The sequence below is a fragment of the Maylandia zebra genome, linkage group LG12, assembly GCF_041146795.1.
Source record: "Maylandia zebra isolate NMK-2024a linkage group LG12, Mzebra_GT3a, whole genome shotgun sequence".
Taxonomy (NCBI): Eukaryota; Metazoa; Chordata; class Actinopteri; order Cichliformes; family Cichlidae; genus Maylandia; species Maylandia zebra.
Window position 1 is genome coordinate 9,213,590 of NC_135178.1, and position 23,576 is coordinate 9,237,165.

The window sequence follows — 23,576 nt, forward strand, 5'->3', positions numbered from 1 at the left end:
TGCAGCAAGAATGCTGGCAGGGACTAGAAAAAGAAAGGGTAATTCTCCTATATTAGCTTCCCTTCATTGGCTTCATGTTATATCAACAATTAAATTTAAAATTCTTCTCCTTACAACAAGGAATAATCAGACCTCATAGTACCGTGTCACCCCAGTAGAGTACTTAGCTCTCAGACTGCAGCCTTACTTGTGGTTTCTAGAGTATTTAATAGTAGAATAGGAGGCAGAGCTTTCAGGCCCCTTTTCTGTGGAACCAGCTCCCAGATTGGATTCAGACACCATCTCTACTTTTAAGATTAGGCTTAAAACTTTTGTTTTTGAATCCTCCCTTAGCTAAGCTGCTATAGACCTTCCCATGATTCACTGAGTGTTTTTTCTTCACACACCTCTTTTCACTCTCTGAGCTAACACATCACTCTGTGTTTTCTTCCTACTGTTGCCAAGTAATTGGTCACTTTACCTTTCAATACAAAGTGCCTTGAGGTTTACTGTTGTTGTGATTTGACAATATATAAATGAAAACGAATTGAATAGAATTAGATTTGGGTTAAAATAGACATTTTCACAGTGTTAACCACATGCAAACCTCCGTTTTCCATTTAACTAAATTGTCTTGTGGCGACTCAAATTTTACATACTTTACTATAAACATACTACATTTATACAAGTCCTTTATTACATTTATTAAAGGACCCCTATTATGCTTTGCTTCTCTATTCCTGGCTCTTCATGCTGTCAGTGACTGAAGACATCCACAGAACACACAGAAGCCCTGCTATTCATATCCTTTTCTTGCAAGGGGCAGCCTGTCAGAAGAAAGTTGGTTTAAAGGGCAGAAATGCTAAAACAATGGGTCTAAGACAGATAAATAAGATTAATAGACTGCACACTTTCTGTCTTGAGCACTGGCTCGACATGGTGAAGCAACACTTTGTTTGTTTCGAGCATACTGAACCCTCAACGTGCAAATCTTAGTAGCAGATCCTGTATCTGGATTCAGCACCCCTAAAAAAGCCCAGCAATACACATAACTGCTGATCAGCTACATTTTACAAGGCCCACCCTGCCGATTAGCCACAACTAGGCAGTATAACCACTAACGCTAAAGCCATTAGGCAGTCAAAGGATGTGCTATAACCAATTACCAGCAACAGAGAGGAAAACTAATTATGAATTACAAACTTAGTGACGCTTTACTGCTTCTACCCTGGTAAGGGAGCTGCATCGCTGCATTTGCAAATTACATTCATAGCGCAGCAAAATGGGCTGGGCTGATGGATTTATAGGAAGAGCACAGGCAGCCACCCTTTATAATAAACAACACTCAGGCTGGATGCAAATAGGAAGCGCCTGTGGGCATGCAAACACTGGGTAAATAGAAATGACACACAGACCTGAGGGATGATGGATTGCAGGTATATATTGACATGAATAAAAATGATAATGAACGTCATAACATAGTAATCATTTCTCTCATTTTGTATTTTTCCGAACTTCTATTTCAACCAGTTGTGCCACTCCAAGTTAGAATGAGAATTTCTCTTTTTTTTACAGTGCGACTGAGGGCCTGCAGATTTTTCTGTATAATTTAACAATGGCCTCTAACACGGGGGGTTTCATCAGAGGTTAAGCGGCCTAGCATCGTTAGATAGATAAGAAAACAGAGAGTAAGAGGAGCAGGGCAGGGGATGGGGTCTAATTTCTCATGATTAAAGTCATCCGTCACTGAAGGGATGACACGAGTCCTGGCACCCTCCCACACCGCACTACATCCATCCCCCCCACCACCACCACCACCAACTTTTTTTATGTATTTATTTCAATTTTACCCTGTGGGGAAATCCGTGACTTGAAAGAGGCAATTAATATGTGGCACGAGCTGGCCCTCCCAGTGTGGGGCCACACTGCACATTAGCTGTCTGTCTGCCACTAACAGCCCTTGGGTACTGATGAAAAGATTCACCAAGCGGAAGAGAAGGGAGGAGAGAGACAGAGACAAAGAGAGGGAGAGAAGGAGGAGGTGATGGGGGAAAAAGATGAAGGGACAAATACAAATTAGGCCAGTGGTTGTGTGGTAGAGGATGTGAGGAATGAATTGCCTAATTGGCACATTTGTTTCACTTAGGATGCGGTCATCAGTGTCAGCCCTGACAGAGGGGTTACCAGGTGGGCCCCCGGCATCAGGACTTCCTTCCTGTGATTTCATTACCCGAATTGCCCCTGAAGGTCACGTCCTCACAGCAGCCAGGTTCCCTTATCTACTTAACTACCCACACACATACACATACACAGCTTATTCTTGATGACATTTCCTGATGATTAGATGCTGAGAAATGTGGGTGTCGAGGGGCAATTAGAGGACAGAAGAGCAATGTAAACGGGTGACACTGTAGCCATCACCAAGACTTATGAGGACAGTGCTGATCAAGTCCTTGCCAGCTGAAGCATTTTTTCCCCTCTGCTCATGTGTCTCATTGCTTGGCTCTAATGGTCATTTGATGTCAAGGTGACTCAGTACAAATGGAGTGCTTCAGTGCCCTAAGGAGGAAAATCTGTCTGCTGAGTCATGCTTAGGTGTCACAATTTTACATGATCTCCTCCCGCCTGTGGGTGACTCTTACCTGCCTGACTGTGGGAAACGGAAGTTTTCCTCTGCTGAGCATCTCATCAGTGCAATTATATAGATTAAGTGTGCCACCGGGCATATCCCTGGTGATCACGTGACACCAGCAAATCAGACTCCTGGCTTCAGGGCTGATCCTCCCAATAGATCTCTCCGTCCACCAATCAGCAGGCCTTGTCATTAAAAGTATGTGTGCATCCACACATACACACAGATACACTTTGAACTCAGCATGACATGCTGTGTTCATCCGAACAGTCAGCCCGACAGCGGCAGGTTCATTCGGAGGGGAGCTATCTGCAGCTCTGTTATGCTCTCCTGCTCTGGAGGTTAATCAAGAATGATACGTGGAGAACAGAAAGTGGGTCTGCATCGCCCATCCCCTCTCCCCTGTTGCTTCCCAAATGCCACCTCTCCTCCCCTCTGAGCTACAAGGCGCTGCATTACTATTCCACCTCGATCTGTCTTATCTTAACGAAATAAATAGAGGGAGCGCCTGGCTGCGGCCTGGGCCGGGAGGGATGTAATTGCTCGGCTTAATAATGAAGCTCATCATCTGCTCTCTAGGAGCTTTTCTCTGACCTATGAGAAAATAACAGAGGAGTCGGATGTGAAAGTAGAAACAAGTGCAACAGAGGCGGGAGGTGGGATAGAGTTAAATGCTAACTTGTTTTCGGAGCTGCATCGCAATGTCTTTGTGAAGCTCACCAGAGGAGAGCTTGTATCACGGTGCAGGAGCATATAGTTGATGCTCCTTTGTACTGTGGCCTGTCTACCTGAGCTACTGTAGATCAAGGGGATTCATCTTGGATTAAAGGCTTTCATTCAGGGAAGCTGAAATTGGCTTCCAGTTTGGCTGTTCATTTCACACTTTCTCTAAGAGTAACCTCTCAAAAGAAACTCATTATACAAGGCTCTCATGGACCTCTTTTCTCCCCAAGTTAAAAGATCTACTCTGCATTCACATCTCCTGATATCTGTGAACTACAAGTGGAGAATTGGTCTTGGATCGGGAGCCGTGAAACAAAATTGCAAATAAGTTCCTTCTATGTTCTCTAACCATAGCCAAATTAATTTCAGCTCTCTGAATATGAGATATGAAGGTATTTTGTTGCAAAAAGACCCCATAGAAAGTTACATTTTGATGCTTACATTTATTTTGTCCCACTGAATTCATAAAAAGACACCAACAAAGACTTTACTTTTGATTAAGTCTTAAATGGATGTCTGAGCATTAAAGGCTGAATCTGTTTTCTTTACAAAGAAATGATGTGAAATGGCTGAGAGGGTATAATTATTGATTTAAGACCATTTCAACAAATCTAAACATACAGAAACATACACAATAGCAGCCACGTCAAATGTCTTGTGGGAGAGACCCTACAATAATACAGGGATTTGGTTGGTTTTTTAGAGCATTATATAACTGATGAACATGCTGAACATCTTAGCTAACAGCTGCATTTAGGTGTCTGAACAAGGGCATGTAGCAAATAGAGACTTAATCAAGCTAGTTAGTAATCCCCAATATGTACAACAGTAATTCATTCATTCACTCACTTATCCCTTTTTAAGGGTTGCAGGGGGAGCCTAAGGGGCCTATCCCAACTGTCTTAGCGCGAGAGGCAGGGTACACCCTGGACAGGTCACCAGTACACACAGACAACCATTCACAATCACATTCACACCTATGGGCAATTTAGAGTTCCCTTTCAGTCGATTCACTCGGTACAACACATAAGTATGGGATATCACGCCCTCGCGTGTCCTGGCTGAAGAAACCTTTAATCACGCCTTTAAGGCAGATGACGTGTGATGACACGTGCACGGCCCCGCCTGCACATATAGCCGCTGTCATCACAGTCATCCCTCAGTTCTTACGCTCTTCACCTCGCTGAGAACACCTCTGCTGAGTTGGGCTAGCTAGCTGCTGCTAGTTAGCTCCGTTGTCTGCCGACTTGAACTTAGCTTAACTGCCCCTGTTGGTGTTAGCCTCCACCGCGCAGTTGATGTGTAGGTTGCCCGCGGAGCGCTAATTTCAAGTTTTTCCCGTGCAGCGTTTTGCTTTGTGTTTTGGAATGTACTCTAAACCGAAGCGAGCAAAGCAGAAATCTTCTGTTCGCCCCTGCCCTCAGGGATGCAGTTCCTCTTTGCACGACAGCGACCAGCACGATGCCTGCCCTGTCTGCCTGGGGATCGTCCACGCTAGGAGAGCGTTGACGGAGCCCGAAGCCTGTGCGTTATGTCGCCAGCTCCGGCGCTCGACCCTGGAAAGACGGGTGACGTTTGTGGAAAAAGTGCTGGGACGCTCGGCTGTCGCACGGCATGACCCTCTCCTTTCTGAGTCTGGAGCCCCGGCTTCGTCCGAGTCCGAAGACGAGGATTTTCCGGTCTATGTCCTCGCAATTAGCTGGGCTGACCACATGGACTACGTTGACGGATTAGCCGATGACGAGCCGGAACCATGCCCGTCAGCGCTCCTGCATGGTTCCTGCATATGCATGGTTCTCCATAATCGACCACGATGCACCCTTGGGTTTGGACGCGCTAGCGCACCAATGGCCAGACGTGCTCCTGTATGCATTTTCCCCAGTGGAAATGATATCTCCAGTTCTAGAGAGAGTGCGTCGGCATTCCCCCTCTCTCTGATTCTAGTGGCCCCTTGGTGGCCCACAAGGTCGTGGTATGCAGAGATAATCAGCCTGCTAGCAGTGAGTCCTTGGCAGCTTCCTCTCCGCAGGGATCTCCTCTCTCAGGCGGGAGGAGAAGTGTTTCATCCGTGCCCAGATCTGAGGCGCCTTCATGCTTACCTGCTGAGAGGTTAAACTTGATTGCTAAGGGTTTGCCACCTAGTGTGATAGCGACAATTCAGAGCGCTAGGGCCTCATCTACTAGAGGCTTGTACGCTTACAAATGGCGAGCCTTCGAGCAATGGTGCCAGGACCATCACATTCTCCCATTTCAGTGCTCTATTGTGGATGTTTTGACATTCCTGCAGGAGCTGCTGGATAAGGGCCTTTCATTTTCAACAATTAAGGTTTATTTAGCAGCTATTATCTGCTTGTCATATTGGCTTTGACCGGGTGACACTAGGTGCACATCCCCTCGCCATATGTTTTCTGAAATGAGTTCGCCGGCTGAGGCCCGTGCTTAAGTCCAGTGTCCCTGCTTGGGACTTGTCTTTGGTGCTGGAGGCCCTTTGTAGCCCCCCTTGAACCCATTGAGTCTGTGGATATGAAATTTCTTTCGTATAAGACTGCATTACTTCTCGCTTTGGCTTTGGCAAAGCGAGTGGGTGACCTTCATGCACTCTCTGTGCATCCCTCCTGCACACAGTTCTCTTCTGATGGCCACAAGGTCGTATTGCATCCAAATGCTGCCTATTTTCCCAAGATCATGCCTGCATCTTATAGCTCAATGGAGTTGAGTTGCTGAGCTTTTGCTCCCCACCTTTTGCATCTGAGGAGCAGAGGATGCAGCATTCTCTTTGTCCAGTGCGTGTGCTACGCACCTACATTGAGCGCACTCAGAATGTGCGTTTATGTGACCAGCTGTTTGTCTGCTTCGCTGATCCAAATAGAGGTAGAGCTCTGTCCAAACGGAGGCTGTCCCACTGGATTATAGAAGCTATCTCACTGGTGGTCTTGCTTTTCCCCACGGAGTGAGAGCTCATTCCACCAGGGGGATGGCAACCTCATGGGCTCTTTTTAAAGGGGTGCCTGTAGCTGATATTTGTGCAGCAGCTAGTTGGGCATCAACGCACACTTTTGTGCGGTTTTATCGGTTGGACGTTACAGCCCCTTCGGTGGCTCATGCTGTCCTTTCTGCTGGGTCTACCACTCACTAAGGATGTGGTGGTCCGATTCCGGTTCGGTGGCTGCTCTGTGGGGCGTGTATATATGTCCCATACTTATGTGTTGTACCGAGTGAATCGACTGAAAGGGAACGAATAGTTATGTCTATAACTTCTGTTCCCTGAAGGAGAGGAACGAGGTACAACACAAGGTGGCCCCACTGAGCGGCTCTCAAACTGAGGGATGACTGTGATGACAGCGGCTATATGTGCAGGCGGGGCCGTGCGCGTGTCATCACACGTCATCTGCCTTAAAGGCGTGATTAAAGGTTTCTTCAGCCAGGACACGCGAGGGCGTGATATCCCATACTTATGTGTTGTACCGAGTGAATCGACTGAAAGGGAACAGAAGTTATAGACATAACTATTCGTTTCCAATAAACATGTCCCCACTAACTGCATGTCTATGGACTGTGGGAGGAAGCCAGAGTACCCGGAGAGAACCCACAAAACATGGGGAAAACATGCTCCACACAGAATAATGGTGATGGTGGAATTGAACGCAGGACCTTCTTGCTGTGAGGCAACAGTGCTAACCACAATGCTAATGTACTGCTTTGCTAAAACAGTAATATGCTTAAAAATCAAAGTATCCATGTTTTGGTTATTTCCACCGTTCTTTTTCTTTTTTTCAGTCTTTGAGTGAATATGTTGATCAAAGGGTAATTGATAAGAGGAACCTAAAACAGGCTACAAATGGTCCACATGCAGACTGTTTGGCTGGTTGATTCATTGGTTTGTGTCTTCCTTTTTCCTCGTTCTATTGCAAAAGCACATACCTTATTTGGATGAAAATAATCTTTATTAGTGCAAGTCAATGGAAAACTAAGATATCGTAATAGTTACCGCTCTCTATTTGTCACTACAGGCCACCTTTGTAACTCAGCTCAAATATGACAACTTCCATGGAGTTATATTTTTATCACTAGCTTTACACCTAGTGATAACCACTGCCACATCTGAAGGTTTTTGACTCCTCAAATGCAGTGGAAAGTCTGAAAGGTTAGAGCTCATTAAAGGAAACAAACAATAAAAAAAAAAAAAAAGTTTTAAATGTATTCATGGTTAAGGGAATATTCTTAATTGGGGAAAGAAAAGGAACCGTTTTCCTTCTAAGGCCAACATTTAATTTTACCAAACACTACCTGGAGGTATCAGTGTCTCATTATCTGTTTTCTACAATTTCTTAATTAGAAACTTAAACTTGCTGACTTCTCACAAGTTGCTGAGATTTAAAGGATTGTAGTTAACATTATGCATTTGTATAATCATTTATCACATTTCTTTTTACTCAAACAAAAGAGAAAGCATAATTTGTCTATATGGGAATGTTTTTGCATAAAAATAAATATATAAATTCTGTCTTACAGAATTAGATTTGATTTAGACTGAAGTATGGCAATAATAATAACTAGAAAGACTCAGGTGCACACTATATTTCCAAAGAAAGTGATCTAGAGAGGTAAAACTGCGTTGTGTCAGCGGAGCTTCCTGTCTGACTGTTCACAGCCACAACACAAGCTCCCCCAATCAAAAGTTTCAGCAAGCACTGTGTTGTCTAACATGCAAATTTTGAGCCCCAGAGATATAAAACCACTCACTCCTACTCGCAAGTGTCAGCCTAGATGCAACAACTTTAATCTTCCACTTGACCTACTGCACCTTTTCAATGAGGAACTTAACTGTCTTTGTACAGGTTTTCACAATTAAAAAGGACACTGCTGTATTATGTTTTCATAACTACTTAACTCATTCACTGCCAGGGTTTTTGAGCATTTTTACTCATTTTTGAAGAGCCACAGAAAACTGTGTGTTATGATCACATAAACGCTGAACCTACCAAAATGAAGAACAGACTATCTTCTTCCATCCAAAAAAAAAACTTGTTTCTACCATTTTCCATTCTTTAGTAATCAGCTGTAGAAGAGAGGTGGGTTCCACCAAAAATGCCTGTTTTGACCAAAAAAAGGGAGAAAACGAGCTTTTTGTGAAAAATACATTTCAAGCAGTCTGATGTTCACTGACAAGCTGCCCGAGATTGTATTCTAGCCCCTCCCATTGAAAACGTAATTGACGTTTATAGACGTCAATGGCAGTCAACGTAAGTTTTTCAATGGCAGTGAATGAGTTAACAAAGCCAAACTAATGTCAGGTCAGTGCTTTTCTTCATCATACATAATTATGTATTCATGGTTTTAGAGGGGTTTCTGTACATAAATGAAAGAAACAGAAAAGACAAACAATGCTGACTGTTACAGAGTAGGAGGAATAACTAAACGACAGAAAAGGAGGTGGACTACAGGACATCTGCCATGGCCCCTCCCTCGTGCAAATAAAGATCTCCAGAGTGCAGGAGACCTTCCTGCTCAGTGTCAGACTCCAGCCTAAATAAACTGTTGTAACCACATAATGCAAAATGATTCCACCGCGAGTGACTGGAGACTCATTAGCTCACACTGACATCCTTGCTGACGAGGTTGATTCCCAAACACAGCCTATGCACCGCACTTCAAACTGCATTCTCGCATCCTATTGGTCCTACCACAGCAGCAGCCATCCTGCAGCTGCAGTCACTGAAACCTCATACTAGCGCACTCACGGACGCCATCTCAATATTTCATGGACAAGGTGCGCTGAAATCGACTGGGCTGAAGATATCTGCCCTGTGCTCCCTACATTATTCACTCCCATCTCTTGTGGCCGGGCTCATTTGTGTTGACAAAGGACTAGATGGGACATTGCGATTCGGTCTGAGCCGCACGGATTCACCTATTTTTATCCACGCCGTGGGTTCTGCAGCACTGAAATGACATCACTCCTCCATTTTCATGTTGAATCATTTAGACAGTGCGGGGCCAGAAGCTGACCTCTGCCTAAATCTGTTTCCTGCACACAGCAGTCACACATATATTGTTCATGCTGATTATTGCAAGTCTACATAAAAATAAGAGGAATGGACATTTGGTGCCAAATGTGTATTTGGTGACATTTGAACACTATTTGCCCTGATGAGTGAGTACTGCAGGTCACTGTGTATGAAACGTGTCCTCCATCTCCCTGGGAGCCTCCATTTAAGTTGGCTCTAACCATGATTTAAATGCTTGAAGCAAAAAATATAATAATAACAACAAAATGCTCTTTAGAGGTAACAGCTGGTGAGTGTTAGCACCACAGTCCAGGATGAGACAACGAACATCCAAGAATACATTGGGAAGATGGCCCCAACTGACCGAGTGCTCAGTGAATACCTCAGGCAGCAGAAACCCAAGAAAGAGGAGGGAGACGAGGAACCATCATGGAAGGACAGGCCCCTGCACGGTATGTACCACCAGCAGATAGAGGAGGTGGCTGATATCCAAAAATCCTACCAGTGGCTGGACAAAGCTGGACTGAAAGACAGCAAAGAGGCACTAATCATGGCAGCACAAGAACAAGCTCTGAGCACAAGATCCATAGAGGCTGGGGTCTATCACACCAGGCAAGACCCCAGGTGCAGGCTGTGTAAAGATGCCCCAGAGACAATCCAGCACATAACAGCAGGGTGCAAGATGCTAGCAGGCAAGGCATACATGGAACGCCATAACCAAGTGGCCGGCATAGTGTACAGGAACATCTGTGCCGAATATAACCTTGAAGCCCCGGGGTCAAAATGGGAGATGTCCCCAAGGGTGGTGGAGAATGACCGAGCTAAGATCCTGTGGGACTTCCAGATACAGACGGACAAAATGGTGGTGGCTAACCAACCGGACATAGTGGTGGTAGACAAACAGAAGAAGACGGCCGTAGTGATCGATGTAGCGGTTCCGAATGACAGCAATATCAGGAAGAAGGAGCACGAGAAGCTGGAGAAATACCAAGGGCTCAGAGAAGAGCTCGAGAGGATGTGGAGGGTGAAGGTAACGGTGGTCCCTGTGGTAATCGGAGCACTAGGTGCGGTGACTCCCAAGCTAGGCGAGTGGCTCCAGCAGATCCCGGGAACAACATCGGAGATCTCTGTCCAGAAGAGCGCAGTCCTGGGAACAGCTAAGATACTGCGCAGGACCCTCAAGCTCCCAGGCCTCTGGTAGAGGACCCGAGCTTGAAGGATAAACCGCCCGCAGGGGCGTGCTGGGTGTTTGTTATATATATATATATATATATATATATATATATATATATATATATATATATATATATATGTAGTATATACATTACATTGGGTGAATGTGCAGTAGTAGCAGCGAGCAGGTAAATTCTGTACATTAATATGAATAGACATCTGACTATTTTACAGGATAGACAATATAAACATATTTAAAATTAAAGGAATTGAAATGTACATTGTGCCTTGGTTTAGTGTCTGGAAGAGTCCTGTCTCAGTCAATTATAGATGATGTGAGAGGGCAGGTGTGTGTGTTTAGGGCCCGGATGGCTTGGGGATAGAAGCTCCTCTTGAGTCTCTCTGTCCTTGCCCGGAAGATGCGGAACCTTCTACCAGATTGCAGAAGTTGGAACAGTTTGTTGCCAGGATGGGACGGGTCCTTCAGTATCTGCGCTGCTCTAGTCCGGCATCTCCTGGTGTAGGTGTCCTGAAGCGGGGGGAGAGCAATCCTGCAGCAGCGTTCTGCTGTACGGATCACTCTCTGGAGAGCTTTTTGGTCCTTCACACAGCTGTTCCCAAACCACCATGTCATGTTCTGTGTGAGGATGCTCTCCACAGCGCCTGTATAGAAAATCCTGAGGATCTTTGGAGAGACCCTGAACTTCCTCAGTTGTCGTAGGTGATACAGGCGCTGCCTAGCCTTTTTGGTCTGGACCTGAATATGGGCAGCCCATGTCAGGTCTGAGGAGATGTGGACACCAAGATACTTGAAGGACTGCACCCTCTCCACTGGAGCTCCATTGATGATAATGGGCTTGTAGTCTCTGTGCTGACTCCTTCTGAAGTCCACCACCAGCTCCTTGGTCTTGCTGACGTTCAGCTGGAGATGGTTGTCCTGGCACCATGATGCCAGATTCTTCACTTCATCCATGTAGGCCGTCTCATCGTTGTTGGAGATGGCACCCAACACCACTGTGTCGTCAGCAAACTTCACAATGGTGTTGGAGCCATGGGTGGCCACACAGTCTGAAGTGTAGAGGGAGTAGAGCAGTGGCGAGAGGACACATCCCTGAGGTGCTCCTGTGTTGATGGTGATGCTGTTGGAGAAGCACCTGCCCACCCTCACCACCTGAGTTCTGCCAGTGAGGAAGTCCAACACCCATGCACACAGACGGCTGTTAAGTCCCAGATCCCTCAGCTTTGTGAACAGTCTGCAGGGCACTATTGTGTTAAACGCTGAACTGTAATCAACAAACAGCATTCGCACATAGTTACCCTGTTTCTTGTCCACATGGCTGAGAGTGGTGTGTAGGACGTGGGCGATGGCATCCTCTGTGGATCTTAGAGTAGCTCTGCTTGATACACAGTTCAAATAATCCTTTTTTATGATATACTGACACTTGGTGCAGTTCCCCTATTCATCCTCACCTTAAAACAAGCCTTTTCAACTCCATCCCAACTTCTTTTAAGGCAACTTTGTTCAGATTGGTTGCCCCTCATAAACAGAAGGTTCAGAAGAAAGAGTATGGGTGCGACTGTTGTGCTCGCATCTAGAGCACACCTGAGGTGACTATATCAGGGAAATCTGCTCTTACTGACATCATAAAGAGCCAAGATTAGAAAAAACATGTTCAGAGATGGAGCTCACTGGTATAACGGAACATATGACAAAAAATCCAAGAGACCATATAGGTGTCCTTTAAAAACTTTATAACAATATTGTCTGACTGTTATCTGACCTAGACCTGATCCTGAGCTTCACCTGACTTGTTATCAGGGTCATCAAGTAACAGACATTAAAAGACAAACATCCAGTTACAGTTAAACCCTTATAATTAAGTGTTAGCAAAAAGATGACAGGGACTTGCACCATCTATCTAAATGTTCACATGCTCTTACTTTTACTGGCCACATTTATGTATACAAAGTCAGAAACTCAGAAAACAACAGAAATATGTTCTCAAATAACAATTTAATAATATGATGTATAAAATGCTAGAAAATAAAAGATTAAACAAATATAGTCTACTAGGTTATTGACTTTTATTGCAGTAATCAGCTTTAACCTGTCCAAAAAATGGAGGTTTCTGAAGACATGAATTTACTCCTTTACTCAAACATTGTAGCCAGAACACTGTATCATATACTGACAGATCTTAGAGGACCTGGAAACTTGTCAGCTGAAGCTGAGGACCACAAAACAGAACATGGTGGAAAAATATATGGGTCACAACAATAACTACTATGACTGATGGGCTGATTATTAAGCCAAGGCCTTGTATCTGTGATAAAAGCACCTGCTTAGAATAAAAAAAAGGTCTAACTAAATAAGTGGTTATGGTTTTGGTGGACATTTGGTGGAAACAAAACTGTAATTACACCACACCTACATAGCAAGGATCTGATGGCAGTCAGTGTGCTATCTAATTATAGCATAAATACAGATAATCAAATCTTATCAGAACACCTACGCGGTCGTGATGTGCTCTTGAGCTTAAACTCATAAAAAGTAATTAGCAGATATATATGTTTCACTTTGATTACTGTGTCAAGAAAGTTTAACGTGATGAAGAAATGCATAAGACAAAGCCAAGTTGTTGCTGAGACCGCGTCTTGAGATTTTTTGCTGTCAGTAAAACATGTTGATAATCTGCATGCTGAAGTAAATGTAACAAATAATGTGGATCAGGAGTTTGTAATATGGATGAAATCCAATCTTTAGGAAACCTGAGGACATTCAACAACACAGGTAGATCACATATGATTAATTTTTCAAAGTTATGAAAAAAGATGATATACAGGTATGATATGAACTTACCCTTGAAAACCTGAATGTGTTCTTGGCCCTACTGGCAATTGCTCAGCTTTAGAAGGGATAAATGCTTAAATGCTGTATGAGACTTACGTCCGCTAGAAACCAAACTATGTCGTTATTCATGACAAAGAAAGACAACACAGTTGGTACCAATATGACAGTTTTGTTTGAGAAAGACTCGAGCTATATGGAAAAGAAAGATTTACTTTTGTCTCTTGGAGTATGGTGCATATGTCTTCTTATGATTTACTAATGAAAGTGTTACGTCCCACCCGAAGGGGTCTAGGCATGCGAGTGAGGGGACCAGTAACAAATGAGTCCAGAACAGAATGAAAGGAAAACAGACCAGTGTTTTTAGTAAATAAAATAGTCTTTATTATAGATCATCTTAACATAAAGAGCCAGCAACGCCGTTTTACCAATAACACTCAGAAAAAGAGAAAAAAGGTTGCAACAACAAAGAACACAACAACCAAACAAAAACTCCACACCACGAGGAGGCACTTCCAGGGGCCCACAAACTCACCCTGTCACTAACAGCAGCTGGCTTACTGCTGCCAAGGCCCACAAGCCCACACTACTCACGTAAAGCAGCGATGCTAACTCCACACAAGGCAGAGACACCAGAGAACACCCCCACACCCTGCTCACAGCTCATCCCCAGCTTATATGACCTCAGAGAGGTGATTGCTGACTGGGCCCAGGTGGTAAGTGAGTCCAATAAGCAGCAGCTGTGTCCTGGGGAGAGAGAGAGCAAGAGAGAGACAGAGGGGTGGAGCAAAAGAGGAGGAGGCGGAGAGAAACACCACGCCCACACAAGGGCAGTATCAGGAGGCCCAGCTAGGGCCGTAACACCCCCTCCCATAAATACAAACCAGTGGTTTGTCACCGAATGTCCTACCCAGCTTTTAAACATATCACCTACCATGCACCATAATAACGGTTAGGCATACCCTGCCGAATCTGCCAAGACCTTTTTGATGGGTTGAAAACACTGCACGGGGTTGGCTCAAGTCCCTCAACATAGTGTCCCAAATGACAGCCAAATGTCTTTTGAGCTATCACATATGGAGAACCCATCAGGCAGCTAGAAGGCCGTACAGCATCACTTCTCTGATGCTTCTTCGCTAGGTCATGGCGAAAGGCATGCTGGTTAGCCAGAGGTGTGGGTTTGAGTGTTTGTGTCGTACACAATGGGTCACACTGCAGGTCATCTGGACCCGAAAGACAGTCAACAGGTGGCAGATTACAATTAGTTGATCTCTGACAGTGACCAAATGACACCACTGAGCAATTATGTGCCGACTGTTGCCTAGGACTGGCAACTTTGTTGGTTTGTGAACCACAGTTCACTCTTTTGAAAGCAGATCGATTTTGCTTTGAGTTTGCTTTCAAACAGTGAGCAAACAGGTGGCCAGGTTTGTGGCAGAAGAAACAGAGCTTTGTTTTGGCTCTTGAAACCACGCCTGTATCGGCTTTGTTAGCTGGCACACTCCTAACTCTCAAGACTGACTGTTTCTGTTTGTAGGCCCCACAATCTGCTATTAAATGGCCAGACTTGAAACAGAAAAAACACTTTCGTTTTGCCTTGGAATGGGACAAAAGTACCTTACCCTTTGGGTACTGTGTAGCTGGCACATCACTAACCTTCACTAGGTCATCGCGTCGGTTGTGCTTAATGACACTGGTTTTACGGATGAGGGCAAACTCATCAGCGAGTGTTGCAGCATGCTGTAATGAGGAAACCTTCTGTTCACTGAAGTATACTGCAATCTGCTCGGAGATGCAGTTCTTAAATTCCTCCACCAGCATTAATTCACGCATTGACGCCAGGTCAGTAGCTTCGCTGGACACACACCACCGATGAAAAAGCACACTTTTCTTCCTTGCAAAATCTCGGTAGGATTGACCCTGTCCCCTTTTTAATCCCCGGAAATGCTGCCTGTAAGCTTCTGGGACTAGCTCGTAAGCTAGCAGGATGGCACTTTTCAGCTTGTCATAATTCAGACTGTCCTGAGCTGACAATGAGGAACAAACTTTTTGAGCCTTACCCGCCAGCTTACATTGGAGCAAAATGGCCCACGAATCCCGTGGCCAGTGCAAGGCCGTGGCTATTTGTTCAAACGACTCGAAGTAGCTGTCGACCTCAATGTCACGGAACATCGGAACCAGACGACTGTTTTTCCCTACGTCAAACGAGGTGTCAGCCTGACGAATGGAGGCAGTCGGAGGAAGGGAAACCTGCCGGAGTTCCAGCTGTCGCAACCTCACAGCTGTCTCTGCCTCCACCTCCACCTTCCTCAATTCGACCTCTCTGGCTCTAGCAAGCTCTGCGTCTAAACGCCTAAGCTCCAGCTCTTTCTTTAGCTGGAACTCCCTCTCACGGTCCTCCTTTTCTAACTGGAGACGAGCCAGGCGTACACGGAGCTTAGCATCCTGCTTCGAGCCTTCACTTGATTCAATGGAGAGGGGTTCGAAGCGAGGCAATGTCATGGGTTTGTCCTCAGGCAGCCCCTGATCAACAGGTGTCAACACCAATGGACCTACAGCTTGAGCTGACGCCTGCGGAACAGGCTGAGACGCTGCCCCATGCTCAAGTGGACTGGCAGATACTGGCAAGGCCACTATCCCTTTCTCCACCAAGCCAGACACAAGAGCAGCTTTCAGCTCAGCCTTACGCAGAGCTGTGGAAACAGAAATGCTATAACCTGATGCCACCTCATGCAAATCCCTCTTCCTACAGGCGTCCAGTTGGACAAGCGAGGGGTTTTTCTTAAACACGGCAATATCAAAGGTAGCCATCAACTCTAAAAACAAAAAACTACCTGAGGCTAACAATAACAACAAAGAAGCACCACCTCCAATACACAAATGAGAAAACAGGCGGGAAAAGTGTGGCCAGAGGTTAACCAATAAATAAAAGTACCGCCGACCCTCTCCCCAGACCTGCCTACTAAAATCTTAGCCTAGTTAGCTTCTGGAGTGTACCAGGCTCGAGGCAACTTTAAAGGCTAAGCATCAAGTGCACAAAGCACCGACAAGCCTACCCCCGACAGGGAACTAATCCCCACCCGGGATTACTCCGAAAATAATAAAGGAAAAATAAAAAATGAGTGCCTGAAGGAGGAGCTTACGCTCAGCTAGACACTCCCCTTTTGCTAACTGGAGAGGGAGCGCAGCCGATACAATACAACTAACCAGGCCACCGGCAAACAACTCACAAAAACTCAATTTTCCTTCTATTCATATCCCGGACGAGCCCCCACTTTGTTACGTCCCACCCGAAGGGGTCTAGGCATGCGAGTGAGGGGACCAGTAACAAATGAGTCCAGAACAGAATGAAAGGAAAACAGACCAGTGTTTTTAGTAAATAAAATAGTCTTTATTATAGATCTTAACATAAAGAGCCAGCAACGCCGTTTTACCAATAACACTCAGAAAAAGAGAAAAAAGGTTGCAACAACAAAGAACACAACAACCAAACAAAAACTCCACACCACGAGGAGGCACTTCCAGGGGCCCACAAACTCACCCTGTCACTAACAGCAGCTGGCTTACTGCTGCCAAGGCCCACAAGCCCACACTACTCACGTAAAGCAGCGATGCTAACTCCACACAAGGCAGAGACACCAGAGAACACCCCCACACCCTGCTCACAGCTCATCCCCAGCTTATATGACCTCAGAGAGGTGATTGCTGACTGGGCCCAGGTGGTAAGTGAGTCCAATAAGCAGCAGCTGTGTCCTGGGGAGAGAGAGAGCAAGAGAGAGACAGAGGGGTGGAGCAAAAGAGGAGGAGGCGGAGAGAAACACCACGCCCACACAAGGGCAGTATCAGGAGGCCCAGCTAGGGCCGTAACAAAAGCTGCGGAAGATCAGAGGTCGCGATCATATCAAAGCCATAACTAATGAAGTTTCTCATGGTAATTGTGATATATGAGCCTCCCCAGGAACAGACTTTGAGGGAGAAAATGGGACACGATGTGCATGTAAATAAACTCAGCCCAGATAACAGACAAGTGAAAAATATCCACTGTTCTTTGTAAATAATTTCTTAGGTGCAGTGGTGCAATCTCTATCCTGAATATCCATATAGTAAACGCAAGGCACAATCAACCCTTTTATGAGCACGCAGTAGAAGCTGACAGATCAAACAACAGAATCCAGGAGGACAGGGAGCAACATCCCACTTCTGCATTTGAAGCCAGATGTTTCTGGTTTGCATGGCTAAGAGAACATGTGAAAGGCTGATGTGTAGATCTTATTGACAACATTGTGGATAGAGGTTTGGATTAAAAGCTATATTGTGAATCCTCTTCATCAGGAGGTGTCTAGCTGACTTTGAAGCCAGTGCCTTTGTGTCCAAATATTTATGTGCACTTATCACTAGTTTCTAAACACAACTATATCAATCTCTTAAAGGTCAGAGAAAGCGGAGCTGAAGGTAGAATCGACTTTCTGAGTGGCACAGAGCTACTCTCACAGAATAAGTATCCGCTCTGATGCGTATGTTTTCTGCTCAGTGGGAGTATAAGCTTCTTCTCTTTTGGGACAGGCGGAGCTGAGGAGCAGCGGACTTACCTCTGCAGTGGGCACTCCCTCCGGAGGACGACAGTGCAGAACGATCATCCCATTGATTGGGACCTCCTTCCCCTGGGGGTCCTGCTCAAAGTTTTTCCTCAGGTCTGTATGGGGAGATAAGAGGCTGCTGTCAGGTGTCAAGTGTCACGGTCAGCCTGGCCTCAATTCCCTTTAGCAGCTAACACGCAGGCTTGCCCCTCTGCACACCACGACCTTCAAAATCCAATGTAGCCTGTATACGATAGAGAGGATCCAATGGCCCTGTGCTGGGTAATCTGTTAACAAGGTGGTTTGAAGGATATGCTGGATGGATGAAGTGAGCAGGATTGCTATGATCATCCTGGGCACTCATGTGCATACAATAGTGACAGATCCTATTCGGCCCATTTTCCAAACTGCCTTTGATAGCTTATTGCGCTGCAGCTATTCACTGAAAACCAGTTAAAACATAAAGCAGGAATGTGCCTTTGAAATTTTCACTTCAGTTATGAATGGGTTTTTATGAACCCTTGGGATCACAAGAGGTTGCTTGCATGTAAAAGATCCACATACAGGAGGGAAGGTGTTGAGCCTGCAGTCAAAACCTCAGTTCAGCTGGCAGCTACACTCAGTGTAAAATGACTGCAAACACAGTGACACCCAAATCTCAGTAGATAAAGAGCTCGACAGTTACTGTCATTCACCAAACATATTCTTTTTTCTCTCAAAGGACAAAAGAAATATGTTGCTTTCTTACTGTATTTAATTTATTTTGACTTTCGCTTGGCTTACAAATTCTGTAACCTCTAACTAGAGGTTACTGACATGCAGCAGTATTGGTCTCAGACAGGAGTGGTTGAAAGTAGCTGATTGTGTCTAACTTGAGAGCATTTTGTTGGGAATTGATTATTTCATTGCTAAAAAATCTAATTCAAGATAAAATCAGCTTGTTGCGCTCGCACAGTTTGGTCCAAGGAGAGGGCTCTGTTGTCTGTACACTCCGCTCTCTTTGGGGACAGACACTGTAAATCATTTGCCAGATAGTTTTGTTAATTTGGCATTATTTAAATACAACTGGTCGCTACAACTTTGAAGTTGGAGTGTGCAACATTTTCTTCAGAGACTGCTTTAGATAAAGTAAGCAAATGGACCAAAGGTTAAAAAAACTTGAATAAAACATGAGACACAAATATTTTGTTATAACATGGTCATGTTATTATAATGCTGTATTAACTAGTATTTTTTTTTAAATATATAGACCCTTGGAGTACATGCCTGCATAAATAAATCAATGTCAGAGTCACTTTACATACAGCAAACTTTGACCTGAGTTGGGCCAGACTGGTGAAACTCTCCTTTAACTACACAGTGAATCTCTGAAATGTCTTACTATAAGATAAGGAAGTACATTTTCAGCAGAACCTCTCAGTATTTCTGTGTTTCTATGCTTTTTAACCAGTGTTAACAAAAAAATAGATCACTTTTGATTGAAGGTTATAATTTTGTTTGCTAACATAATGGGCCACTAAGCTAGCATCCTCTTTCTTTGAAAAAGGAGCCCTTATTACCCACAGAGCAATTCAGCTACTACTGTTCTAATTAGTCTCAAAAACCAGGACAAAGCAGAGTGTGGTTTGTCAGTTTCTCAGTGAAGCCCACTCCTTGTTTGTCCCTTTTAATTTACAAATACCAACATTAAAAGCACTCAGCTTGAAGCTTCATAACTTGGACTGTGAGTGCCATTATGCTTGTTCTGAATACAGCCCACGATTCCATCAGAAGTTCACGTTATCCTGGCATTACCTCTACCAGCATAGCAGTGTCAAGTAGACATGAACCTTGCCAAATACATGTCTTTTTCACTCCACACCTTCAGATTTGAGCTCTAAAAATTGAAAACAGTATTGGTTGCTGGACACCAGTAGCTGTAAATAAAAAAAGCGTCCCATTTGGTTAGACAATATTATTTTGTGGGAATTAATTATTCATTTGATAAAAAGTTTTTGCTGCCATGGTCACAGATTTTGGTCCAATGAAACAGGGTTGTTGTCCTTTGTTGGGAACAGATGCTGTAAATCATATGTCAGAGAGGTCTGAGTGGTCATTTGATGTCATTATAAAGCTATCACACAGACCTATGTGGGGAAAAATCACTTTTCCAGTACCCGAGAGCTAGTCATACTATAATTCAATGTGCTTGAGGATTTTATGTCATCTCTCTTTTATCCGTTGATCTATTAGTGACAAAGAAACAGCTGGATGTCTGTGCAGGTTCAAGCCTTTACATTTCTCAGCTGAACTTGTGCAGTGTAGTTTGTATATTTGTAAACTTTGTTTTAGTCCATGGGTCTTACATGCAGCTCATTACAAGAACCATTTAAAGAGTTCTCCATTGATTTAGCTTTACATATCTTTTTGCCTACAATACCCAGAAACCCTGGGTACCACTGGCAGTTTGCTCAGAGGTTTCATTGTGTCAAGGTAGTAGCAGCTAATATATCCTTATCCTCTAGCCTCAAGCAGAGATGAGCCCCAGTAAATCCCCTTTCTTCTAACTCCACACCCCCAGATTATTTTTCATTTTCAATCTTGCAGTCTTCTCCCACAAACAATGCTGACACAAGTATCATCGCATTTATCAAACTTCACATGGCTCCCTTTGGAGACAGAAAAGCCTTTATGCCCCTTTTCCACATATGCACTAGCACTCCCCAGCACACACTTTGATGTGTAAATTGGAGGAGATGCCCTCAAAATAAAAGTATAAATCATATTTATGGACCAAATGTGGTGACATCTATAGCATCATGAAGTACCCTGCAGTATAGGAAAAGGACTGATTTTGAGATAAAATGGAAGAGTCATATATGCATGATTGGTTATCATCTATAGTTCTTTTGTGTTTAATGAACATCTTCTCTAAAATATGTTGTATGTTTATTCAATCATTTCATTCAATCTTGCAATCAAGATTGCAAGCCAAAACTAAAGTCACAAGTTTGCTGTTAAAACTTTGAGTCTTTATACCATTTCTCTTTTACATAAACTTGAAAATTCATGCCCTAAATTTTCACATCTTAGGGGAGAGTTGCAAACTCACAAGCGATGCGAACAGTAGCCTTTCGACTCTTGGATGTGCCCAAGTGGCTCCAGGCAACACAGAGACACCAGTAGTCCTCGGGGCCATGGAAATCTTCCACCTGCTGGCGTGACACGTTGATCATCACTTCACGCACCTTCAGTCCTGGATCAACAGAGAAGGTAAGAGAGTTAGCAACTCCGTGTGCCTATGTGTAGTGTTGCACACCTTAGATTAGATTAGATTCAATTAGAGTTTTGCTACCCTGCATTTGGGACCACTGAAAAACACCTAAAGTGCTGTGCTGAATCAAGTTAAGTTTAATTATTTTCTAAAATTATTAAGACGTTTCTGCCAGTTGTTTGAATCTGTGGCATTTGTTACAAGAAGATGTGCCATATGTGCAATATATTTGTTACTTCTAACATGACATAAATCTAAAACAAAGGAACAGCTCAGGGAGTCACTGTACTATTAATAAGACCATAATGTGAACAGGTAAAACTGGACTTGATCCTTTTATGCACTGTACAGTTCCAAAAGCAAATACTTTTTCAGTTGCACTTCCTTGATCTACAAATTGTTGCAATTTATGTTGCAGGGAACTTGAAAGTATTTTTAGTGAATTCAGAAAAAATTCAAAATAAATATAAATAATAAATATTCAGTGACCAATAACTGCCCTTCGTTCCCTTCAATAACTGTGCCTTATTATCCCTAATAAGGCACTTAGATCTTCCAATCAAATGCTCCTGACGCAACCGAGGTCTCGTCTGAAGTCCAGAGGTGATCGGGCCTTTGCTGTCATAGCTCCCAGACTCTGGAATAACCTCCCTCCTTATATTCGTTCCTCCGAGTCCATCCAGTCTTTTAAATTGCGTCTTAAAACTTATTATTTTACTCTGGCTTTTGATCCAAACTAGTATGTTATTTCATGGCTAGTTTTTGTTTCAAACAATTGTCATATTGTTTTCTGCCCTCCTTTTAACTGTTTCTTTTTTTTATTCTGTCTTATGCTATTGCTCTGACCGACTGTGAAGCACTTTGGTCAACTTTGTTGTATTTTATGTGCTATAGAAATACCTTTTGATACTTTTTTTATTTTTATTTTACCACAATCCTTCCATCCATGAAGTCTCTTCTTCTTCTTTTTCTGAATTAGTAAGCACAGCTTTCCATGCTGTTCAAAGAGCAGTATTCTCTAACTGTTTCTTTCAGATTTGGAAATGTCCTGGAAGGTGTAGTAAAAAAGAAGCCAAGTCAGTCATCTTTGATGTCCTTTCTGGCTGGCTGCGCATTTTTAGTCCTTAAATACATAAGCTTAAGTTTAACCTCCAGTTCATGGACTGGGAATGGGAAATGATAAGAATTTAGAGATTCCAATTGCATTATCTGTATTGCTTATCAATTTGATTAATTATCAATTCTTATTGGGTTCCCACTGGTGCAACTATGAGAGTCACCACCATCTCCAAGCAGCATATCAAATACATTACATTCATGCAAATTAATTAGATGCTGTGTGGTCAAATCTCACACACTAACACAAATTCCTGTCCTAATGAGGACACACATATGATCTTTCTCTCAGTATTTAGGTAGGAACATAAAGCCAACAACACACACCGAAAGATAAAAACCAGCACAAAGAGACTTCAAAGTGATTTCAACAGTCATTCTGCTGTAGAACTGTGAACAGGTAGAAACAGAGGCTGCAGCCTGACTGCTCATCCATTAGTTTCCTGTTGTGCTTCAGGGTCTGGTTGCTGGGGTGGGGTCAGCATTCACTCAGATTTAATGTCACTATGAGATCTTGGCTAACTTAGCATTAGCATGTTGTCTGTACAGGTGCTTGTAAAAAGTCGAAGTTGACTTAGCAGTATAATGTAGTTGTTTCTGTCCTGAATGCAGTTTGCACTTTACCATCGTCCTCTCTTCCTTTTCTGCAATAAAAATAAAACATCCATATCCATGCTGTAGAATGTGCAACTATTTTTCTCCTCCAGCATACAAACTGAAATCAGCTGATTGTGTCAGTGCAAGTAAGTGGACGACTAACAATTCCACGGAAGTAGACTACTGGGAACTGGTTCTCTACAAAAACTGGTTCTTGATTCCTGTACTACCACTTAAGGAAAAAATCTTCTAACTGGCAGCAGGTATAGAAGTTGACCTCTAATACAATCCAAAAAGTTCCATATCGATCGATCGATCGATCGATATTGCGGGAAATATAATTATTACATATTTCACATATAAAGCACTGCTGCACTTTGATTGTAAGACTGACATTCAACATGTAGTGAATGAAATAGTTTTTTTTTTCAAATTAAGTCAAATATAGATGAAAAAGATGAGCACATACTTGAATAAGTGTAGCATACTTATAGCAAGATATTAGATGAGAGGAAGAAGCAGAAGAACAGAGACAACTTTTGTGTGTGTACGTGAGAGAAGGGAGTGGGTGAGAGAATAAAAAGTCAGAAGAAATTGATTTAAAAACAAACAACTTTATTCAGTCTCACAGATATCGAAAGCCTCCAATGACAAGGACAGTCACTGAGTG

At 43.7% G+C, this 23,576-nt stretch overlaps 1 protein-coding gene across 3 annotated transcripts in view; it reads right to left on the reverse strand.

Moving 5' to 3' along the window:
• The window catches only part of unc5db (unc-5 netrin receptor Db), a 294,402-nt gene that overhangs the window by 119,960 nt on the left and 150,866 nt on the right, over positions 1–23,576 (reverse strand). For all 3 annotated transcript variants that reach the window (XR_013101098.1, XM_004565812.4, XM_004565811.4), the window contains exons 3-4: positions 21,032–21,175; positions 17,953–18,056 (exon numbers count right to left, since the gene is read on the reverse strand). Coding sequence is in view for 2 of the 3 variants with exons in the window: in XM_004565812.4 (XP_004565869.1) it covers positions 17,953–18,056; positions 21,032–21,175 (248 nt within the window). In the remaining variant the exon portion in view is untranslated. The remainder of the gene's footprint in view (positions 1–17,952; positions 18,057–21,031; positions 21,176–23,576) is intronic.